The sequence below is a fragment of the Patagioenas fasciata genome, chromosome 20, assembly GCF_037038585.1.
Source record: "Patagioenas fasciata isolate bPatFas1 chromosome 20, bPatFas1.hap1, whole genome shotgun sequence".
Lineage (NCBI taxonomy): Eukaryota > Metazoa > Chordata > Aves > Columbiformes > Columbidae > Patagioenas > Patagioenas fasciata.
In genome coordinates, this window is record NC_092539.1 from 3874561 (window position 1) to 3892021 (window position 17461).

General features: G+C 41.7%; 1 protein-coding gene across 9 annotated transcripts in view; it reads right to left on the reverse strand.

The window, feature by feature from the left end:
• The window catches only part of TNC (tenascin C), a 68538-nt gene that overhangs the window by 14321 nt on the left and 36756 nt on the right, over positions 1-17461 (reverse strand). Inside the window, exons 11-17 of one of the 9 annotated variants that reach the window (XM_065854128.2) lie at positions 13244-13663; positions 10330-10602; positions 8064-8336; positions 6784-7056; positions 4472-4747; positions 2036-2308; positions 315-587 (exon numbers count right to left, since the gene is read on the reverse strand). The exons of 1 other annotated variant lie outside the window; for it this stretch is intronic. In XM_065854128.2, coding sequence (XP_065710200.2) covers positions 315-587; positions 2036-2308; positions 4472-4747; positions 6784-7056; positions 8064-8336; positions 10330-10602; positions 13244-13663 — 2061 coding nt within the window. The remainder of the gene's footprint in view (positions 1-314; positions 588-2035; positions 2309-4471; positions 4748-6783; positions 7057-8063; positions 8337-10329; positions 10603-13243; positions 13664-17461) is intronic. 7 more of the 9 variants (XM_065854130.2, XM_065854131.2, XM_071817319.1 and 4 more) reach the window with 7 other exon arrangements.

Here is a 17461-nt window from a genome sequence, read left to right on the forward strand (position 1 = left end):
AAATGACTGAAAAAGGCTGATACAGAGAAAATATTTCTCAGCTCTCAAAGTCAGTACTTGAATTGCTAGACTCTGCTGCCTAATTCCAGATCGTGAAAGTAATAGAATCATATTAACTAGAGAGTGATGAAGCTTAGGAATTGGAGATGACTGATTATAAATAATTACACCCCACTGAATGAGTAACTTGGATAAGGGACATGCAGGAGACAGTTCAAACACCCCAGTGACAGCTTGAGCTGGCTACAAAAAGGAGAGATGCTGAAAGAAAAAGGCATTAATATCTTATGCATTTCCTACTCCAAACACAATACCTGTGGTTGCTACTGCACTGACGGGCTGGGAACGCCGTCCACTGCTAACTCCATAGAGCTCTATTTCGTATTCAGTCCCCTCTTTCAGCCCTGTTATATCCTGGGTGCGCTCATGGCCTGGTATTATTAGCTCCAGTGGATCAGATTTCCTTTTGGTATCCCTGATTTTTAGAACAAAACTGTCGAAAACCCCATCATCTGCAGTCCAGGACAGACGGAAGCCATCTGGAGTAGCATCTGAAACCAGAAGGTTGTCGACCTCGGGTTCTGCTTCTAAAAAAAGGAGAAGATAGCAGTAGGGAAAAGAAATGGTCTTTTAAAATCAGTTCATCAGAGACCTGCCCGAGGTCTGGGTTTAGCATACTGCAAGAATCCCACCACAGTTCAAAGAAAGGGAAACAATCTGCCAGCTATTGAGAAAGAAATAAAAATATTAGCATCATACACATACTGAAGAAGACATGTGGGTGTGTGCAGGTCTATTCAAACTTTCACTCTTTAATAGCAAATCCACTGCATGGACATAACACCATCTGTCTCTGACATGCAAAGTTACACATGCTAATAGTAAGTTTTATGTGCCTTTCTCCCTTGCTACTCATGTGAAACCTTTGTGTAGGATAAAAACAAGCTCTTGTTATAGAACTGCAGGCATGCCTGTAATATTGTGAGGTCTCTCTGTTAGAAACGCAACACAGAAGCTACTTGAAAGAGTCTTTTTCTTCATGCAAAACCTTTATTACATGCACTTTGGTATCTGTGGTGCTTCCGATCAGATGAATCCTTTGCTTCGATATTATACAAATACCATAGTAAAGGGGAATCATAAAAATTCATATCCCTTAAACGGCACACTGAAATCCAAATGTAAGACCTATTAACCCATTAACAAGGATCCCAGGAGCTGTAAGTTATTGATTACCTACAAAATACATTTCTCTCAGTACGGTCAGGCATTGTTACCTAGAGAAATGCTGCTGGAGCGGTGACTGTCCTACAGCACCTCCAACGCCTTCCTTTCTTCCCCAGAACAACATTCCTTATTACTTTCTCATGAATCTCCAATCAAGCAGCCCCCAGCTTTACTGCTGCACAGTCAGCAACACGCAAATAAGACTTGATGGTTACAGGGCTGGAGAATCAGTCTGCAATGATTTTTCAAGGAAGTTCAAACGCTGCTAGGAAACAGCAGCTATGATGAGATTGAAAACAGGAGCTCAGGCTTTCTGGAGAGAGGTGCCCACTTTATGGGAGGCAGTGACAGCACTTGAGGATCTGTGGGTAGAACCCACACGGAGTGAAAGAAAGGAGGCCCTGGGCAAGAAATCCAGTCTGGCAGTTCCTGAAGGTCCTGTCGGTTGGCAAGTTGGAGAATGCTGATGTGCCCAGCAGCTGTTAACAAGACGAGCTCCCACATGCAGCCATTTTTCTTTAAAGATTTTGGTTAGAAGTACCGCATGACCACACAGAAACTTTCACCCCTCAACCCACGTCATGCGTCTCTGCAGGGTCCCTCACAAAGACAAAACATGAAGTTAAAAAGAACAGAATTTTCTTGGTGAACCTATCTTAAATCAGGAGGAGTTGCATGTAGCCACGAAGCAGAAAAGGATGCAAAAGCCAAGATTTGCTTTGCAAATGGATTGTGTAAAACATCTTCCATGTGAGAAAGAAAAGCAAGAGAAAGGGTGAAAGAGAACAATTTGTTCACGTTATAGTACCTGTAACAGCCACAGTGCTCAGGGGCTTTGTTTGGTGCCCCTTGGCAAAACCATAAAGCATAACCTCATAGCCAATGCCAGTAATAAGGCCTTTAAGCTTCAGTTGCCGCTGGGCTCCCGTAAGGAGGAACTCCTGTGGGTCCAGCAGCTTGCCAGAATCCACCACGACTACTAGAAAGTTGTCAAAGGCATTCTCCGATGCCATCCACGACACTGTGAACCCGTAAGGGTTAATATCAGAGACAGTTAGGTTTTCCAGTGGGGGCATGGCCTCTAAAAGAAGGGAAGGTGCAAAACACACACACACACAAAAAAAAAAAAGAAGTGAAAAACATTGCAAATTAGAAAGTGTTATGGATTCCACCAAACATAACCACATTTTCCCCCAAAGCATGGATTCAACAGTGGTGCATAGTCAGGACCACAAGACCAGGATTTTCAATGGAGCCTCCAGAAGTTAGATGCTCAGTTTCTAATTTTCATCAAGGGTGTCTCAGCACCTCATCTCACAAGTTCCATTGAAATTCCTTCCAAGCTCACTGTGTAAGCACATTTCTCCCTTGTTACACATGCACTGTAAGTTATAACCAAAACTGTTTTAGAAATACTATCCGGAAAGCTTTCATCTCCTTCCACTTGTATCCACCATCGGTGCTTTAGGGACAAGCCCCAGCTTTGGCATTCACAATTTTCGTGTTTTGCTCGTTCACTTCTCTACTTCACATGAATATCTCCAGCTTTTCTTTCCAATGGTGGAGGGGTCAGAGATGCCAGAAGGACTGCCAGAAATGGAACACTGATCCATCAGGGTCATAACCAGTGCAACGACTAAATATTTACAGGACTGATTATTGTGGGGGATAGAAGAGAAGCCAGAGTTTGCACTGGCTGGGGTTAGCGTCTGCAGAACAAAGAAATAATCTGCCCATCAACATGACATTTGTCAAGGTTTAGAAGACACGGATCAGCTCCTCAAAATCTTCCCACCAAGTCTCTGAAGAAAAAAAAAAGAGGCCAGATTTTCACAAGATAGTTTCTCATTGTATTTTGCTCACTGAAAATCTGACAAGTCAAATAGAAAGATCAATGGGCCTTGATCCTGGATCCCAGGCATTACTAGTATTTCTCTAAATCATTTGACAAACCTTGCTTTTTTAGCTCAGGAGCTTACTCATCTGACCTTCCCATCACTCACATTCCACTAACTTGAGAAAATAAAGTTAGTTAAACACAGAACTTCATCTGGAAAAGGGTTTTAGGTTTGGTTTTGACATTTCATAGCTGCTGAAATTTATGTTCTGTTAGACTTTGGTGTAAATATTCCCTCCTAAAGTTTTATCGTTTGAAAGTCCTCATGTTTTGATGTTTACAGATTTGGGTGCCAGAGATTCAGCTCAAATTTACTCAACTTGGAGACATTTTTGTGGCTTATTTGCTTCTAATCAAGTAACCCCCAAGATTCACATTTTGATTTGGTCTCTGGGAAGGTGGGTAAACAAATAAAGAGCCCAAAGTGCTGAAATTGTTTTCCTGGGATAGGTGTTGAGTGACACCAACAGCTTAAACCCAGCAGGTTTATGTGAACTGTTGGCATATCTTTCTGCTATGTAGAGTGCCACATGTTTACCCAGCTGTGGGAATCTTCCTCTCAAAATACCAGTGTCCACAGTTTATTTAAAAAAGAAGCATTTGTGCTCTGATGGAGCAAAAAAAGTGGGGGCTTTGAAAGCTGAGTTGCTGATTTCTTACTATGTGACTGAATGTCATCAGGGCAGATCAGAGCTGGTGCAAAATGTGACTATTTGCCTCAAGGAAAATGACGATGGACATTTCACAGATGTTGTGAGGGATGATGCTACTGCAGCTGTTAATGAAGAGAGGAGATAAAGGAAAAGGCCTCATTTTCTCCACTAATTCTACTTAGGGTGTCCATATGACAAGCCCTGGCAGCACATATTTGTCATACACTATATATGAAGTGAACTCTGTAGCATTTACTTGATCATCTAGGAAGCATTTGATGTACAACTGATTCCAGTCAAAACGTGGCCAAAATATTTGGATATAAGAGATGTGCTGAGGGGACATCACAGGAGTTACTCTAAAATTCATCCCTCTCCAGATCCTTCACATGCAACTATTGAATATTAGACAAATTTCCCCCTCAAACTTCAGGAGTTAAAAAAATAATATTAGATATGGGAGAAAGACTCAGGAGAGCTCTTAACTCACTTTAAACTATTCCTCCTCTTAGAAGTTGTGTTCAAGGACAACATGACTGGTCTGACCCCTCCTTGTGCAAAGTTCGCAAACAAAACCATTGCTGCTGGACAAGATATTCGGTGCTGTAGAGTAATATTTTGTTTTAAATTAATGAGCAAATATATCTTTTTTTTTATGAGCCAATAAATAGACTTCAAACCTTTAAGCAAATACCTGTCATGACAAAAGCCGTGAGGGGCTCTGTGTGAACACCCGCATGGGTTGTCCCCTTAATGTGAATGTCATAGCCAGTGTAATCTATCAGGCCCGATACGTGAGCGCTGCGAGCGCCTCCCGACACCATAAGCTCCTGGGCTTCATGTGCTGCAAGGGAATCTCTAACGTGTATAACGAACTTGGCAAAAGGCCCGTCTCTGGTGGTCCAGGAGAGGTTGAAGCTGTCGGGAGTAACGTTTGTGAGTGTGAGCGTGCCCAGCTGTGGCTCAGCCTCTGAGGGAGAAAGGAACACAGGTGAAGAGATGGCATCACTCTGGGGGGGGCTGGGGAAATATTAATAATTACTAATAATGATTGAGAATTATTAATAATTATTAATAGCAGTGGAGGTTTATAGATGCTTAAAGATAAGGCTGAATGTTTTAGCCTTGTTTTGCAGTGGTTGAAGAGAAAAAAGAGCATTGCAAGAGCTATTGTGTAAGGTTTTGGAAAGAAGCCACTGAAATTAGTGCTGACTTAATTTGTGGTGTTTTGTTAGGTTTTTTTGATTCAATTTTCTTAAATTAACTCAATTTTCCTAATGAAATGTGGGCCTGATTTACAGAATGACCAATGGTGTACAGTCCTGTGGTGAAACCATAGAAGGAACCCAGCACAGGAAATTTGATGGGAAAACAAACCCACGGCAATTTCAAAGTAGATAAAGTAGGATTCGGGCAGGAATTAGGTGAGTCTAAACCAGATATCCTTGAAATCCCAGTTCAGCTTTTTTAGTGTTCTGGTGCCCGGAGTTGTAGATACTTCTTTATTTTTGGACTCTAAAGTTTATGAGGGGGTTTCAATCCTAACAGTGATTATCTCAGCACTAATCTCAGGCCAAAACCTCCCTGGACTCCACAGATAAGATGTTCCTCATCCTCTGATGAGGCAGCATCAGAGAATATCTAATAGACTGAACAAAAAAAGCCTGAGATACAAGAGAATAACTATGTACGTGATTCATGCTGGGAGAAAAATAAGAAAGATGTATCCCACCAACAAAGAGAAAAGTGAAAGAAGAAAATCCTTTTCTTAACTTAAACATGAACTGCTGCAAGATGTTCCAACTTTTACTCCCGTTCCCCATTGCAAGACTTTTAAACAATAGTCCACCTTCTTCTCTGGAAATGTCTAGGAAGAGGTGAATCCAAGTGGCCCCAACTAAGGACACATGCTGTCATGCTCTCAGCCAGTGACCATCAATGCCTTCATGGCTGACAGTGGAGATGTCACCATGTAAGCATGGTACTTCTGAAGACAGGGGACAAGACGAGAGAATATTCACAAAGCAAAAAGACTTGGGTGGAGAACCCAGTGACATCGAGCATGGAGCCATCAGCCCCGCATGCAGGTCAGAGAAGACAAACCAATCCTTTCCAATCTCCATCCCAAAAGGACCACATTCCTTTACATGCCACTTGCATCCAGTCAGGCACGTTCACATCAGAACATCCAGACTCCAAAGAACACTACATGCAAAATAAGTTGAAATCATCTCTTCAGGCAAGTCTTAGTGATCTTCCACCATCCTGGAATCACTATCACCAGAGGAAAAGCTTTGACATTCAGTGAAACAAGGCAGATCTTACAGACTCAAAGGTAGCAATGCCAGTGGCAAAGTGGTGGGCTGACCGTCAAGAAAGGGTGAACTTGATTTCTGAGCCCTGCTCTCTGCTGGGAACACATGACGCAAGGCAGAGAAGAACATCAGAACCAGCACAAAGTGGTCAGACCACTCCATGCAGTATTGGTTGGTCATTCAGCATGCTGCATGAAACTCCCACAAGAGATGCAAATGTCTTGGAAGACATTTGGTTTTAAGAACAAAGAACCAAAATCGCATGCAGGTGCCTCTGCAGGCTGATAAAGACATAAAGGCCTCCTACCCACAACAAAGTGCGTGAGGATGGGATGAACAAGAACTTAATTCCAGACCAAGTGCAAAGATATTCTGTGAAAAACATTATCTGGAGCAAGTCAATTATATATACACAGAACTTGCAGGTAAGTGTATATATAAGGAAACCAACCATGGTTTCCTACTGGCTCCTTTAATGCTGGGGGCACTTCTTCAGCCTTTTCCATTGTCCCAGATCTGCCTTTTCCCAAGAGCTTTCAAGCCCAGCTTATTTCAGCCTCCCCTTGCAGTGATTGCCCTATAATTTACCAAAGGAACAATGATGAGTTGGAGCCACATTTTAGAGCAGTTCGGTGGACAGCAGAAGAAAGAAGAGAGAAAAGCAAACCTGGAAGATGAAACAGTGAAATACCTGTGGTTGCCCGTGCTGTCAAGGTCTGACCACCTTGCCCATCAACTACACCATGGAGTTGGACGGTGTAATTAGTGGCAGCTTTGAGGTTGGTGACTACATAGTGCCGGGAGGCCCCTGGCACTGTGTGCACCAGGGAGTCCAAAGGGAAGTCAGAGTTTCTGACTTCTAGAATAAAATGGTCAAAGGCATTGTCCTGTGCTTCCCATGTGAGTGACATGCTGTCTGAGGTAGCATTTGATACACTGAGTTTGCTAAGGAGAGGTTCCTCTACTACGGGAAAAAAAAAAAAAAAACAAATGGAAACGTATTGCAATTATTAAAACTCAAAGTAACAAAATCAAATAATCATGTAGCCTTGTGTCTCTGAAGTCCCTGCAGTGACCCTGCCCACATTAACAATGATTCAGTGAGAATATTCACAAGCTACTGATACCAGAAACTGCAACTCTGTATTATCTGATCACTGAAATTTGATATTGTGTTTGAGGTCATTGACCACATTAATCTATTGCTATGGCAAATAGCTATGACAACTTTTCCTAAGATCATGTCAGCAGGCAAAATTTGGTAAAGATGCTAAATGATCACAACATGACCTGTTATCTGCCTACTATTAGAATGCACCTTCTGCTTCCATTGTCTAGTCCTCTCCTTCCACTTTTGTGCTGTAATTGGTTAGAGAACATCAACCATTTGACTTCCTTGTCTTTTCTGGAAAAGCTGTTAACTGTAAAACCTCAATATGCACAATGCACCAACCCATGTAACCTGAAATCTAAAGTTGAATTCAAGCAATGCATCTGCCTGCAGGAGTCTGCTGTCACGGAGTGAAATGTGCCTGAAATCTATTTAGAGAATCAGGATAAAAACTGTATCTAGAAATCAGCTTATCTGGGAGAAGTAGTGTCTCCTATGGTGTGTGACAGATGCAAACGCATGTTGCAAGGCTAACATAACGAATCATCTCCCACCTGGCTCCTGGGAAATTCATTTTGCTTCTCATCTGTGCCACAAGTTGCCCCAACCTTAATGTTGAACAAGAGCAAACTCATTGTGTGAATGAAATTGCATCACAATGTGACTGACAGACTTTGCTGGATGTGATGGTGGATTAACATTGACAGTGCAAAATATCTCCGGCAGGTCTTCCTTACAAGATGTCAAACCATGAGGTAGAGGATTTGGTAATGGGCAAGACTGGGGGCAGGGGAAGGGGTACAACCTGTAAGGAAGAGTTAAAAGAAAAGAGAGTTAGTATTGAGGTAGGTTTTATGTACCTGTTGAAGCTGCAGCACTTATTGCCTGTGTGCGGAAACCATGAGAGATCCCATAGAGGTAGACAATAAAATCAGTGTTGGGGGAAAGCCCTGAGATATGAGCGGTTCTTGAATTGCCTGAGATGTTGAACTCCATGGGCTCCAGCAACCTGTTAGAATCAATAATTTCAATAGTAAAGACGTCGAAGTCTCCACTGGTGGTTGTCCAAGAAAGGTTGAAGCTTTCAGGAGTAATGTCGGAAACAGTCAGCTCACCAACTTCTGGGTGTGCTCCTGAGGAGGGAAACAACATTGGTCAGAAGGGGACAGTCCCCAGTTCCTCCTGCTCAGAAATGCCGTGCTTCTCTCCGCTCATGCTGCAGCACCCCAAGCTGCCGCTGGAGAAAAGGGTTTGAGCAAAAGCTTGCTACAAGCAGACAGGCACTATGAGGAAGAAAGCAAATGAAGGCATCTCAAGATGTTAAATAAGAAAAAAGGGGGGAAAAAAAATAAATACAAGCTTTAAAGCTATGGTTATTTTCTTTTACCTCCAGGAGCAGCCATGTGCCTTCAAGGTCTGAGCATGAAAGCAGATGCAAAAGAACTTTTCTGAATGCCCCTAGGGCATTAGGAAAAGCTAAAACTAGAGCTTTTTTCTTTATGCAAAGGAAAACACTGTGGGTGTTTTGCTCTTCTACTTTCCCTTTCAGCTTAAGCCTCTGAAAGCTGGCATGTAGTTTTGGAGCTGGCATCAAAATGCAAAGCAGTGATAGCTGCCTTGGGGTTTCTTCCTCTCCATAGACATTCCTGATGTGTTACAGGAAGGCTCAGAAAATTCTGACAATTGGAAGTTCCCAAAAGGGAAAATTTTGAAAAGCCGGGTGCTGAGCATGACCCAGAAAGGGAAGGGAAAACCTCAGCAGGGCATCTTCTGCTGTTTTCATTAAGTCAGTAAAAAGAAAGCACATGCATATTTAGGCAGGACACCCATGATGTCTGTTTTCTTGTTTGTCCCTGTACAGGCTCTTTAGTCCAGCCACATTTGTCTGTTTTCAATGGACAATCTGCTACCAGCTCACACCAGGGACTCAAAGCACAGGACTTGTGGCCTGCAGCAGGACACAGCCCAAAGCCAGCACCTCATGCCAGATGCATTTCCACCTAAGCCAGGCTGCTTAAAGCATTATTGAAACAAGCAAGCTCATTTAATGTTTTCATTCGGTTGAGTTTTTACATGTACTTTTATTCCCTTCTGTGCTGGGGGAAATCAAATATGAGCAAGTTCTGGCCATGTCACAATCACAGGAGGTTGCAAAGGTCTGTGAGGAAGCCCAGAGGCAGCTGATATTGTCCACAATAAATTATCTGAAAGAAGGGACACAGGTGCCCTTTTATTGCCAAGTAATTCATACCCTGTTCTTTACCAATGATCATAATACCTGGAAGAGTCAGTGAGCCGTACAGGACAGACGTAAGTACATATTTACTTCTCACAGCCAGAGCTCATGATAAGCTCTCATTTAAAGCTGTAGTCTTCACAAGATCAACCAGGAAATTATTTTTGTGGCTCTGGATTAGTTTCATGCAGCCTTCTGATAATGTGGGGTTATCTTCCTCTGTTCAGGGCAGTTTTATGCAACAGTAGTTCTGCTGAATTTGGTCTTGCATTGTATGTTTTTCAGACCAACCAAACTGCTCAATAACCTCATGTGGCTTAATATATAATATTACTCTTGGTAGGAATTCACTTGTGTTCTTTTCCATATGAGAACATACAGAAGGTGTCTGTCCTTGCCCTTGAGACAGCTTCACACACTATACCCCTGAGTTTGTACTTACTGAAGCTGGTGCATAATTTCAGATGTAGACTCCGAATAGTAAAATCTAAACATACTCTTGGGCTTTGATAATCCACACTACAAAGAACAGATTTTTACGATGTCACAAGGCAACCTGGGCTTCCCTGAGCATGTACAACAGCCAGCTGGGTTGTGCTGTTAGTGTCCACCAGCAGAAAAGTGAGTAAAGGGAATAAAACAAGACATTCTGAGGCAAAGAGGGGGGGAAAGCATTCCTAAAAGCAAAGGGCTCCATGGGGTCACTGAAACTCTGATTGGAAAGTCCCATCATGAGACATTTCCGTGCCAGAGACATTCAGCCACGCTTTGCTGAGCTCAGTGCACCCCATGTAAAGCCAAGCAAGCTTTGCTGAGTGGTTGCAACAGCTCCGGCTCACACCCATCTGCAAAACCAGCCATGAGACGGGATGAGTGACTTTCAAAGATACCTGTCATGGTTTCGACAGAAAGGGGTTTGGTCCTATAGCCTTGGGTCACACCATAAAGTGTGATGTTATAAGGTGTGTTGGCCTTGAGGCCCGTAACATTCACAACGCGCAGGCTGCCTGGGACCGTGATATTCCGGATTTCTTCGGGATTGTCAGACTCCTGCACCTGAATAATAAAGTTCTCGTAGGCCCCGTCGGCTGCTGTCCAGGTGAGCTGGAAACCATCCCAGCCAGTCTCTGACACTGAAAATTGTCCCAGCTCAGGTTCCTCCTCTGAATAAGGACAGAGAGTCAATCAGTTACTCAGATTACAGGCTAGAGGTGATGAGGTATTACTTAATGATGTTCTGTACGAATGAATTAACATTTGTAAGCAGTGCACGGACACATTTACATTCTCAGCTGCCCCATATAACTTGTAACTCTCTTCAGAGACAGGGTAAAATAGAGCAGAAAGAAAAGAACCATAATAATAACCATATTAGTACTAAAAGGCTGCTTACAGGAAGCAGCTTATTGACCATCTTACTGTTGCAAGTGTTTTGCCAACATCAGTTACAACTCGCTAAGAGACAAGTAGGTATCACTATAACCACTTTATGCACTATTAACAACTCCAGATTTGCCATTATGAAGTGACTGTGAATACTGCAATAACACCCATTGTAAGGGTAGGAAGACACTGAGTTTACAAAAGTAGAGATTCAGATGTTTATGCTTTTAATTGTACCCATGTGAAGGATGCTATTTATTCTTCCAAACTATTTCTAATCCAAAACAATAAAGAAGAGGAAAATTCCTCCATGTCTGTATGTCATTAGCTGAATGGATTTGTCATCCTTATATTACATTATTCTGTCTACAAAACCTTTCTGGGGGCAGAGATGCTTGGATTTTCAGAGTTACTGATGTTTATCTCAAATTGAAATCTGCATTCACAGAAATCAATGTGGTCAAGTTGGGAACCATCACAGCTAAGTCTCTGACACTATTAAGTCTGAAAGTTTAGGTCATTTTCTCAGTAAGAATAGAAAGTCCTCTTTTTACAGAGGAAATGCAACCAATTGCTTCAAATTAGCATGGGAACAGTAGAAAATGACAGAATAATGTCTGTTTTTTTCCACATGGAAAATCTTGCTATATGATCTATTATTGGCCTGTGGACGGCAATGACTTTTTAGCACTTTTCTTACTTTCACTGTCAATATATAAGCATTATAAGGAGAACAGAGTCTAGCTGAATAATCCCAATCTGCATGACTAAGAATCTATAAAAGACAATACAGGAGGGAAATGTATCTGATCTGTCAGTTGTAAACTGCAACTTTAAGCTTCATGCATATTTTAAGGTAGAAAGTAAAGTGGTCCTGGAATAAAATTGAGGCTCAGCAACATTATTAAAGTAAATTTTCCCCCTGTAAAAACAGGGTGTTTCTTGCATGACCGCTGCATAGCCTTATACAGCTAGCTAGGGTTGTATTTTCAGAGGTTGAGCATTCATAAATCACAGCCAAGTATCTTCAGCGAGATTCAGTAATGTACAGTAAATTGCTACTACTCAGGAATGCAAAAGTTTTGACGAGCTTTTCCCATCCTGTTAGAAAGGAAGAGATTGTTTATGAATTAACACAACAATGCTCAACAACAATAACGAAAGCATTAATCCAGAGCTAGTTTGCTTTATCAGGAACAGAAATGAGACACGTTGAGACAGAATATGAATCCTGTCAAAAGAGAACTGTTTAGCTGAAAAAGAGAAAACAGGACAGAAAAGCATCTCGTTGTATCAGAAATAATGTTTTGGTGGCAACAAAAGAAATAAACATTTCCTTCAAATGAAAATGAAACTAAACCAAAAGTTGCAGTAAATAAAAATCTTTCAAGCAAAAGCTCGAGTATTGTAAGTAATGCAGTAATCATCACAGCTTAAAAGCAATTCAGAGTTCTCTGACAAAGGCTCAGTTTCATTCGCATCCAAGATGCAGAGTCCCTTTGCCTCCTGTCTGTTTCTCATGCACATCTGAACTGGAAGCGCACACAACCCCATCATGCTCCCAAGGGACCAAGAGGTTCTTGTACAACATCATGCACTGACTGTTGGAGACCTCCGAAAGCCTCATCCATAAAGCATCTAAGATACATGACAAAAACAATGACAACGTCATGGCAAATGTTATCAAGGGATGATGTTTCTTAATCAAAAATAAAAAAAGAAAGAACAAACCATTGAGAGATGCAAATGCTCTAGCCTTGTAGTAGGTGTGAAATAATCGATGTGTTCCTGTGTAAATATTTTATCTCATGTTGTGAATTTGGTTTGGGGTGATGGACAGGTATTAGTCTCCAACTGGGTTTTCCAGATAGGAACTTATGCACTGATACTTTGATTATTCTTGAATTGAGCCCTGTGGCTATTGGCCTGTCTCCTCATGAAATTCATGTGAATAGGGATAAGAGTTGGAAGGTTTCAGAAACGTATACTCCCAATGTGTTACAATCTTTTTTTCTCTGACATCACCACTTCCATGCCATTGCTGCAAACTGCACCCTTCTGGCAATCTGTCTTGTGTTTGAGCCACAATCCAGCTAAATACCTGCAGCATCTTGCTATTTTCATATGCCCTGCAAATAGCAGATGCATCGATGTCTCTCTTCGCATGCGATTTGAAAAGAGAGAATCGGTGCTACATGACCTTAAAAGCTGCATGAGGCATCGTCCATGCTGCACCACGCAAGGCTCTCATTCCATAGCAATAAGTTTTAACCCGTGCAAAAAGAAATTGAAAAAACAACTAAGAAGGAAGGCATCACTCACAAAGCCTAGCATTTCTGCAGTGGAACAGCAGCATGAAAATGAAATTCTGTATTTCAAAGTAGAAAATGAATATATGGCTGATGAATCCATAGAAAATACCTGTAGCAGCTAGGGCTTCCAGGGACCAAGAGAGCTGACCGTGAGTGCTTCCACGGAGGTTAATCTGGTATTGTGTGCCAGCTGTGAGATGGGTAATTTCTGTTTCTCGATGGTTTCCAGGCAAAATGATTTCCTGTGTTCTGTTTAAACTGGACAGGTCTTTCAGAGTGATAAAGAACTGGTCAAATACCTCATCCTGTGCTGCCCAAGACAGAGTGAAACTACTGAAAGTCTTGTGTGTTATATTAAGGTCACGAAGGGCACCAGTGGCTTCTGAGATAGGAAGGTCAGTGGGCACCAAAAGCAGAGCATGAGAATCGGTGCTGGGGTGTCTTAAATAACTCAGCTCTGTAGGTGCAGGACTGGTAGGGTTAAATGACGTTTCATTGTTTGATTCTCCAGGTGGTGTGAGTAGATGTGCTAAACAGAGGTAAATTACAAGTTAAAATTGCCTGATAATAAACCCAAATATACCAAAAGACAGCTAACATCTTCCACAAAACAGTTTGTGTGCTTTGCATTAAAGAGCTCTAAGAGCAGAGAAAACAGATGGGTACTACTTTTTTTGGAGACTGAATCCAGGCCACAAGCAAAGGTAGCATCACCAAGCACGTGGTTATCACACAACCACGCTAATTAGCAAATCCAGAGCAACAACCACTAATTAAACACAAAGACACAAAGATGAGCTGAAATGCTTCCAGCAGAGAAATGGGCACATCCTCAGTTGATGTAAATCAGTTCAATTTGGCTACCTCCAAAGAACTTCGTTAATTTACATCGGTGAGGAACTGAACCATAAATCTCTCAAACATGCCTTTTATCTTTACTACAGCACGTCAGTTATTGCTTCCGGTACAAACCACGAGTAGAATGCATGCCAAATATTGCAAACATATGCAAATCCAGACTGAGAAATCAGCCCCAGTAGAAACATGCTAAATCTCATCCTATCCAACCAAAACCAGGCTTGGAGCAGTTATCCACCTTGATACATGCAGAATTTTCAAAAAATGGCAGGGGGACACATGCATCCTTACCTAAAAACCGAGTCAGAAAGAAAGTGAGCAATCATTCTTAAAAGAGATCCAAAGGAATGGGAGGGGAAAAGATTTGGCCTTTGACATGCTGAATGATCTGTGAACACATCTCGTAGTACAGTCAGATTCTGAAAATCTGAGAACTGTGGAGAACACAGAGAATGTGTTTCTGATCACAGCCGCAAGGCAACAGGCAGGTGATTTTTCTGACATGCAGAATTATCTCCTCATTAGTGAAAAACCATGTAATTTCACACCTCAGTGACTGCCTTGCTTTCATGCTCCATTTGCATTCAATTAAGAGAGAGCAAGTCATCTACCACCATCGATCAGATCAGCACAAATAAGTTCTCAGGATTCATTGTCTGTCTCCAAATTCACACACTTATCAGGGGAAAAAAAGTTTTCAGAAGGGAAAGATCAATTACAAATGTTTTCAAACAAACGCAGAAACGTTATCTTGAAAATATATTCTAAGGACAAACACAGATGTAAAAACATTATTTTCTGCTCACCTCCAGGAAGGAGAGAAGCCTGCGAGGCAAACAGTTATTTATATTTACATATATCATTGGTATTTTTTACTTAGATAAGGGACCTCCATATAATTAACCCCAGCATGTGATCTGAACCAGACGCTCGACGTGGTGTAACCTGAAGACAGTCATCACACCAGTATATGTGCTATAATGGTAAACACTAGCACAATCCCCTCTTTCTAAGGGAACTGTCAAATTATCCAACTGCACCAGGGTTGCTGATCTCATGTAAGAAAGCAAGACAACATGCAGTATTTAACTGTATGGACTTTGCGCACAATTAGATGACAACCAGCTCTTTCTGTTCTGGGAACAGGCAAAGAACGATGGCATCAAGCAAGTGCACTGGTACAGCCTTGAGGTTGCCCACGTAACATGCATATAGCAGTAGCAGGGCTTTATTGTGGGTATTTCTGCAGAAAACAGGCAGAGATTGAGCAAACAGAGCAGTGGGGAGGAATGTACTTGTACAGCTCCATGCTGTACACTGGGTTTCCACTAGGAAACCACCACACAACCTGAACTGGAAACCTAGGACAAAACATCCAAAAATAAAAGGGAAAAATAAAAAAACAAAGCTGGCATTACACTCCTCATATGTTGAAGATCCCTGAGAAAACCCTGCGTAATAATAGCCAAAACTGGCTTCTCGTTTCCCTCATATTATTTGACCACCCCTACTGACATTTCTCCCAGGTTCCTGACAGCTATAGTAAAACCACACAAGGACTCTGTTTCTTTAACCTCAATGGGAAACACAGCAACAGTTCAACTGCACTATACAAATACTGAGGGACCAACCACCTAATTGGCATTTTAGTTCAGAATTTTGCTGTCACACGTGGGCTAATTTTATTGTGCCAACATTGATAGCTATGTGGGAGGTTGCTGAGTATAGGTTGTCTCATGGAGCATATGTAATTATATGTAGTTACATCACCTGTATCTTTTTTTTTCAGATGTAATTCGGAATATTAACTTGGATTTAATGACTTGAATCCACAAATGAGTTTGTGGACAAGAAAGACTGTTCTATACACACACATACAAACACACATATACCATACATTAAGTCCATGTGCAACAGAAATGTATGTGGCTTTGTGTACAAACATACAGACAGAAAAATAAATTATATGAGTAGATGGAAAATACTCTGAGAACACAGACAGTATCAGTATTCATTGTTTAGCAAATAGAATACTACAGCGGATAACAGAAAATCTGGAAAATAAATCAAACCATAGGATAACAAGAGCAATGGAGTTCAAAGACTTGACTTAGCAACCAGAGGAATAGATGGGGAGAAGAGAAAGAGCTCTAGGAGCCCCAGGTGGGTGTATGACAGCCAGATGGAAGGATTCATGGTGGCAAGATGAATGAACAGTAGATACCAAAGAGCTGAGAGCTTTGTAGAAGGGAAACTGGATGGAAAACAAACATGCAGCCTTTCTTGGACTAGAATACTTCTCAAATATCATCCTTTTAGTAAAATCTTCAGGCTGGATATGGCCTAAATATGTCTATACTGCTGTCGCTGGCCTTCTGAGGAATTCCATTGTAATGCTGCACTGGCAATTTTACCAAAAAAATGTTAATGTCCTGCCAGGATATTTCCCCAGTTACTTGGCATGAAGCAAACAGTATTCTGTATTATTTCTTGCTTCTGTCTGTTGGATTTTACATTATTTTCCAAGAGGGACTATCAGCCAGTTTCACTGCAGTCTCTCATCAGCTTGAGCAACACTGGCCTTCCAAGGTGTTTGTTTTCTTTTCAGACCCCTTTGGCTAAAAGGTATTCCCCTCTCTTAACCAGCTGATCAAACTGGGCTTACAGTGCCAGTCTGCATCTGAATTTCATAAGAAAAACATTGCAGTATATTACAATCTAAAAATACTAGAGTAGCTACCACTAAAAATCCTTATACTGAAGTCAGGTAGCAGAGGAATCAGCTGAAGAAATGGACAATCTTTTCTGGCAAATTTATTTTTCCAGTGGTTAGCACTGTAGTTTCCCACTGAATTGGCTCACCTAATCATTCCTCCTAATGTTTGAGTTTGTATAAAAAAGGGTGGCGCAATCTAAGACAAGAAGAAGTCAGGAGAGGAAGAGGGACTGATGCACAACACAGCCAAGGGTCTTTAGTAAACAGCATAAATCTTCTAAAAAACATTCAACAGAATGGAAAAGTTACTTCTCCAAGCCATGCTCCTATGTGCAACTCGCTTCCAGAGGCAAGACAGTATCACATCCACAATTCATCAGCAGTTGCTGCACAATCTGAGTCCTTCAGCAGAGGAATTTGAGGTTGGCGCTTGGTTTCTCTAATGTCCACTCGTTTATCTCCACAGGCCTCTCATGCCTGATGTATTACCGTCCGTCCTCCTCCCAGACCCACATTGTGCTCTGCAGGCAGGGTTCCAGAACCAGAGCAAGGCAGAACAAAGCTGCAGTCTGACTGCTCAGCTTCCTCAGAGTTGGGCGATGTGCTTACCCTACAGATTAGTTGTTAATCTGCTGTAACATTCTCAAGACATGCTGTCAGAAAGGTCCCCCAACCAGTAAAATACCTCCTTTTCTTTGATTTCTGAAGTGATTCCAAACAAAAATCTGAAGTTAAGCTGGGCGGGACCTCCAA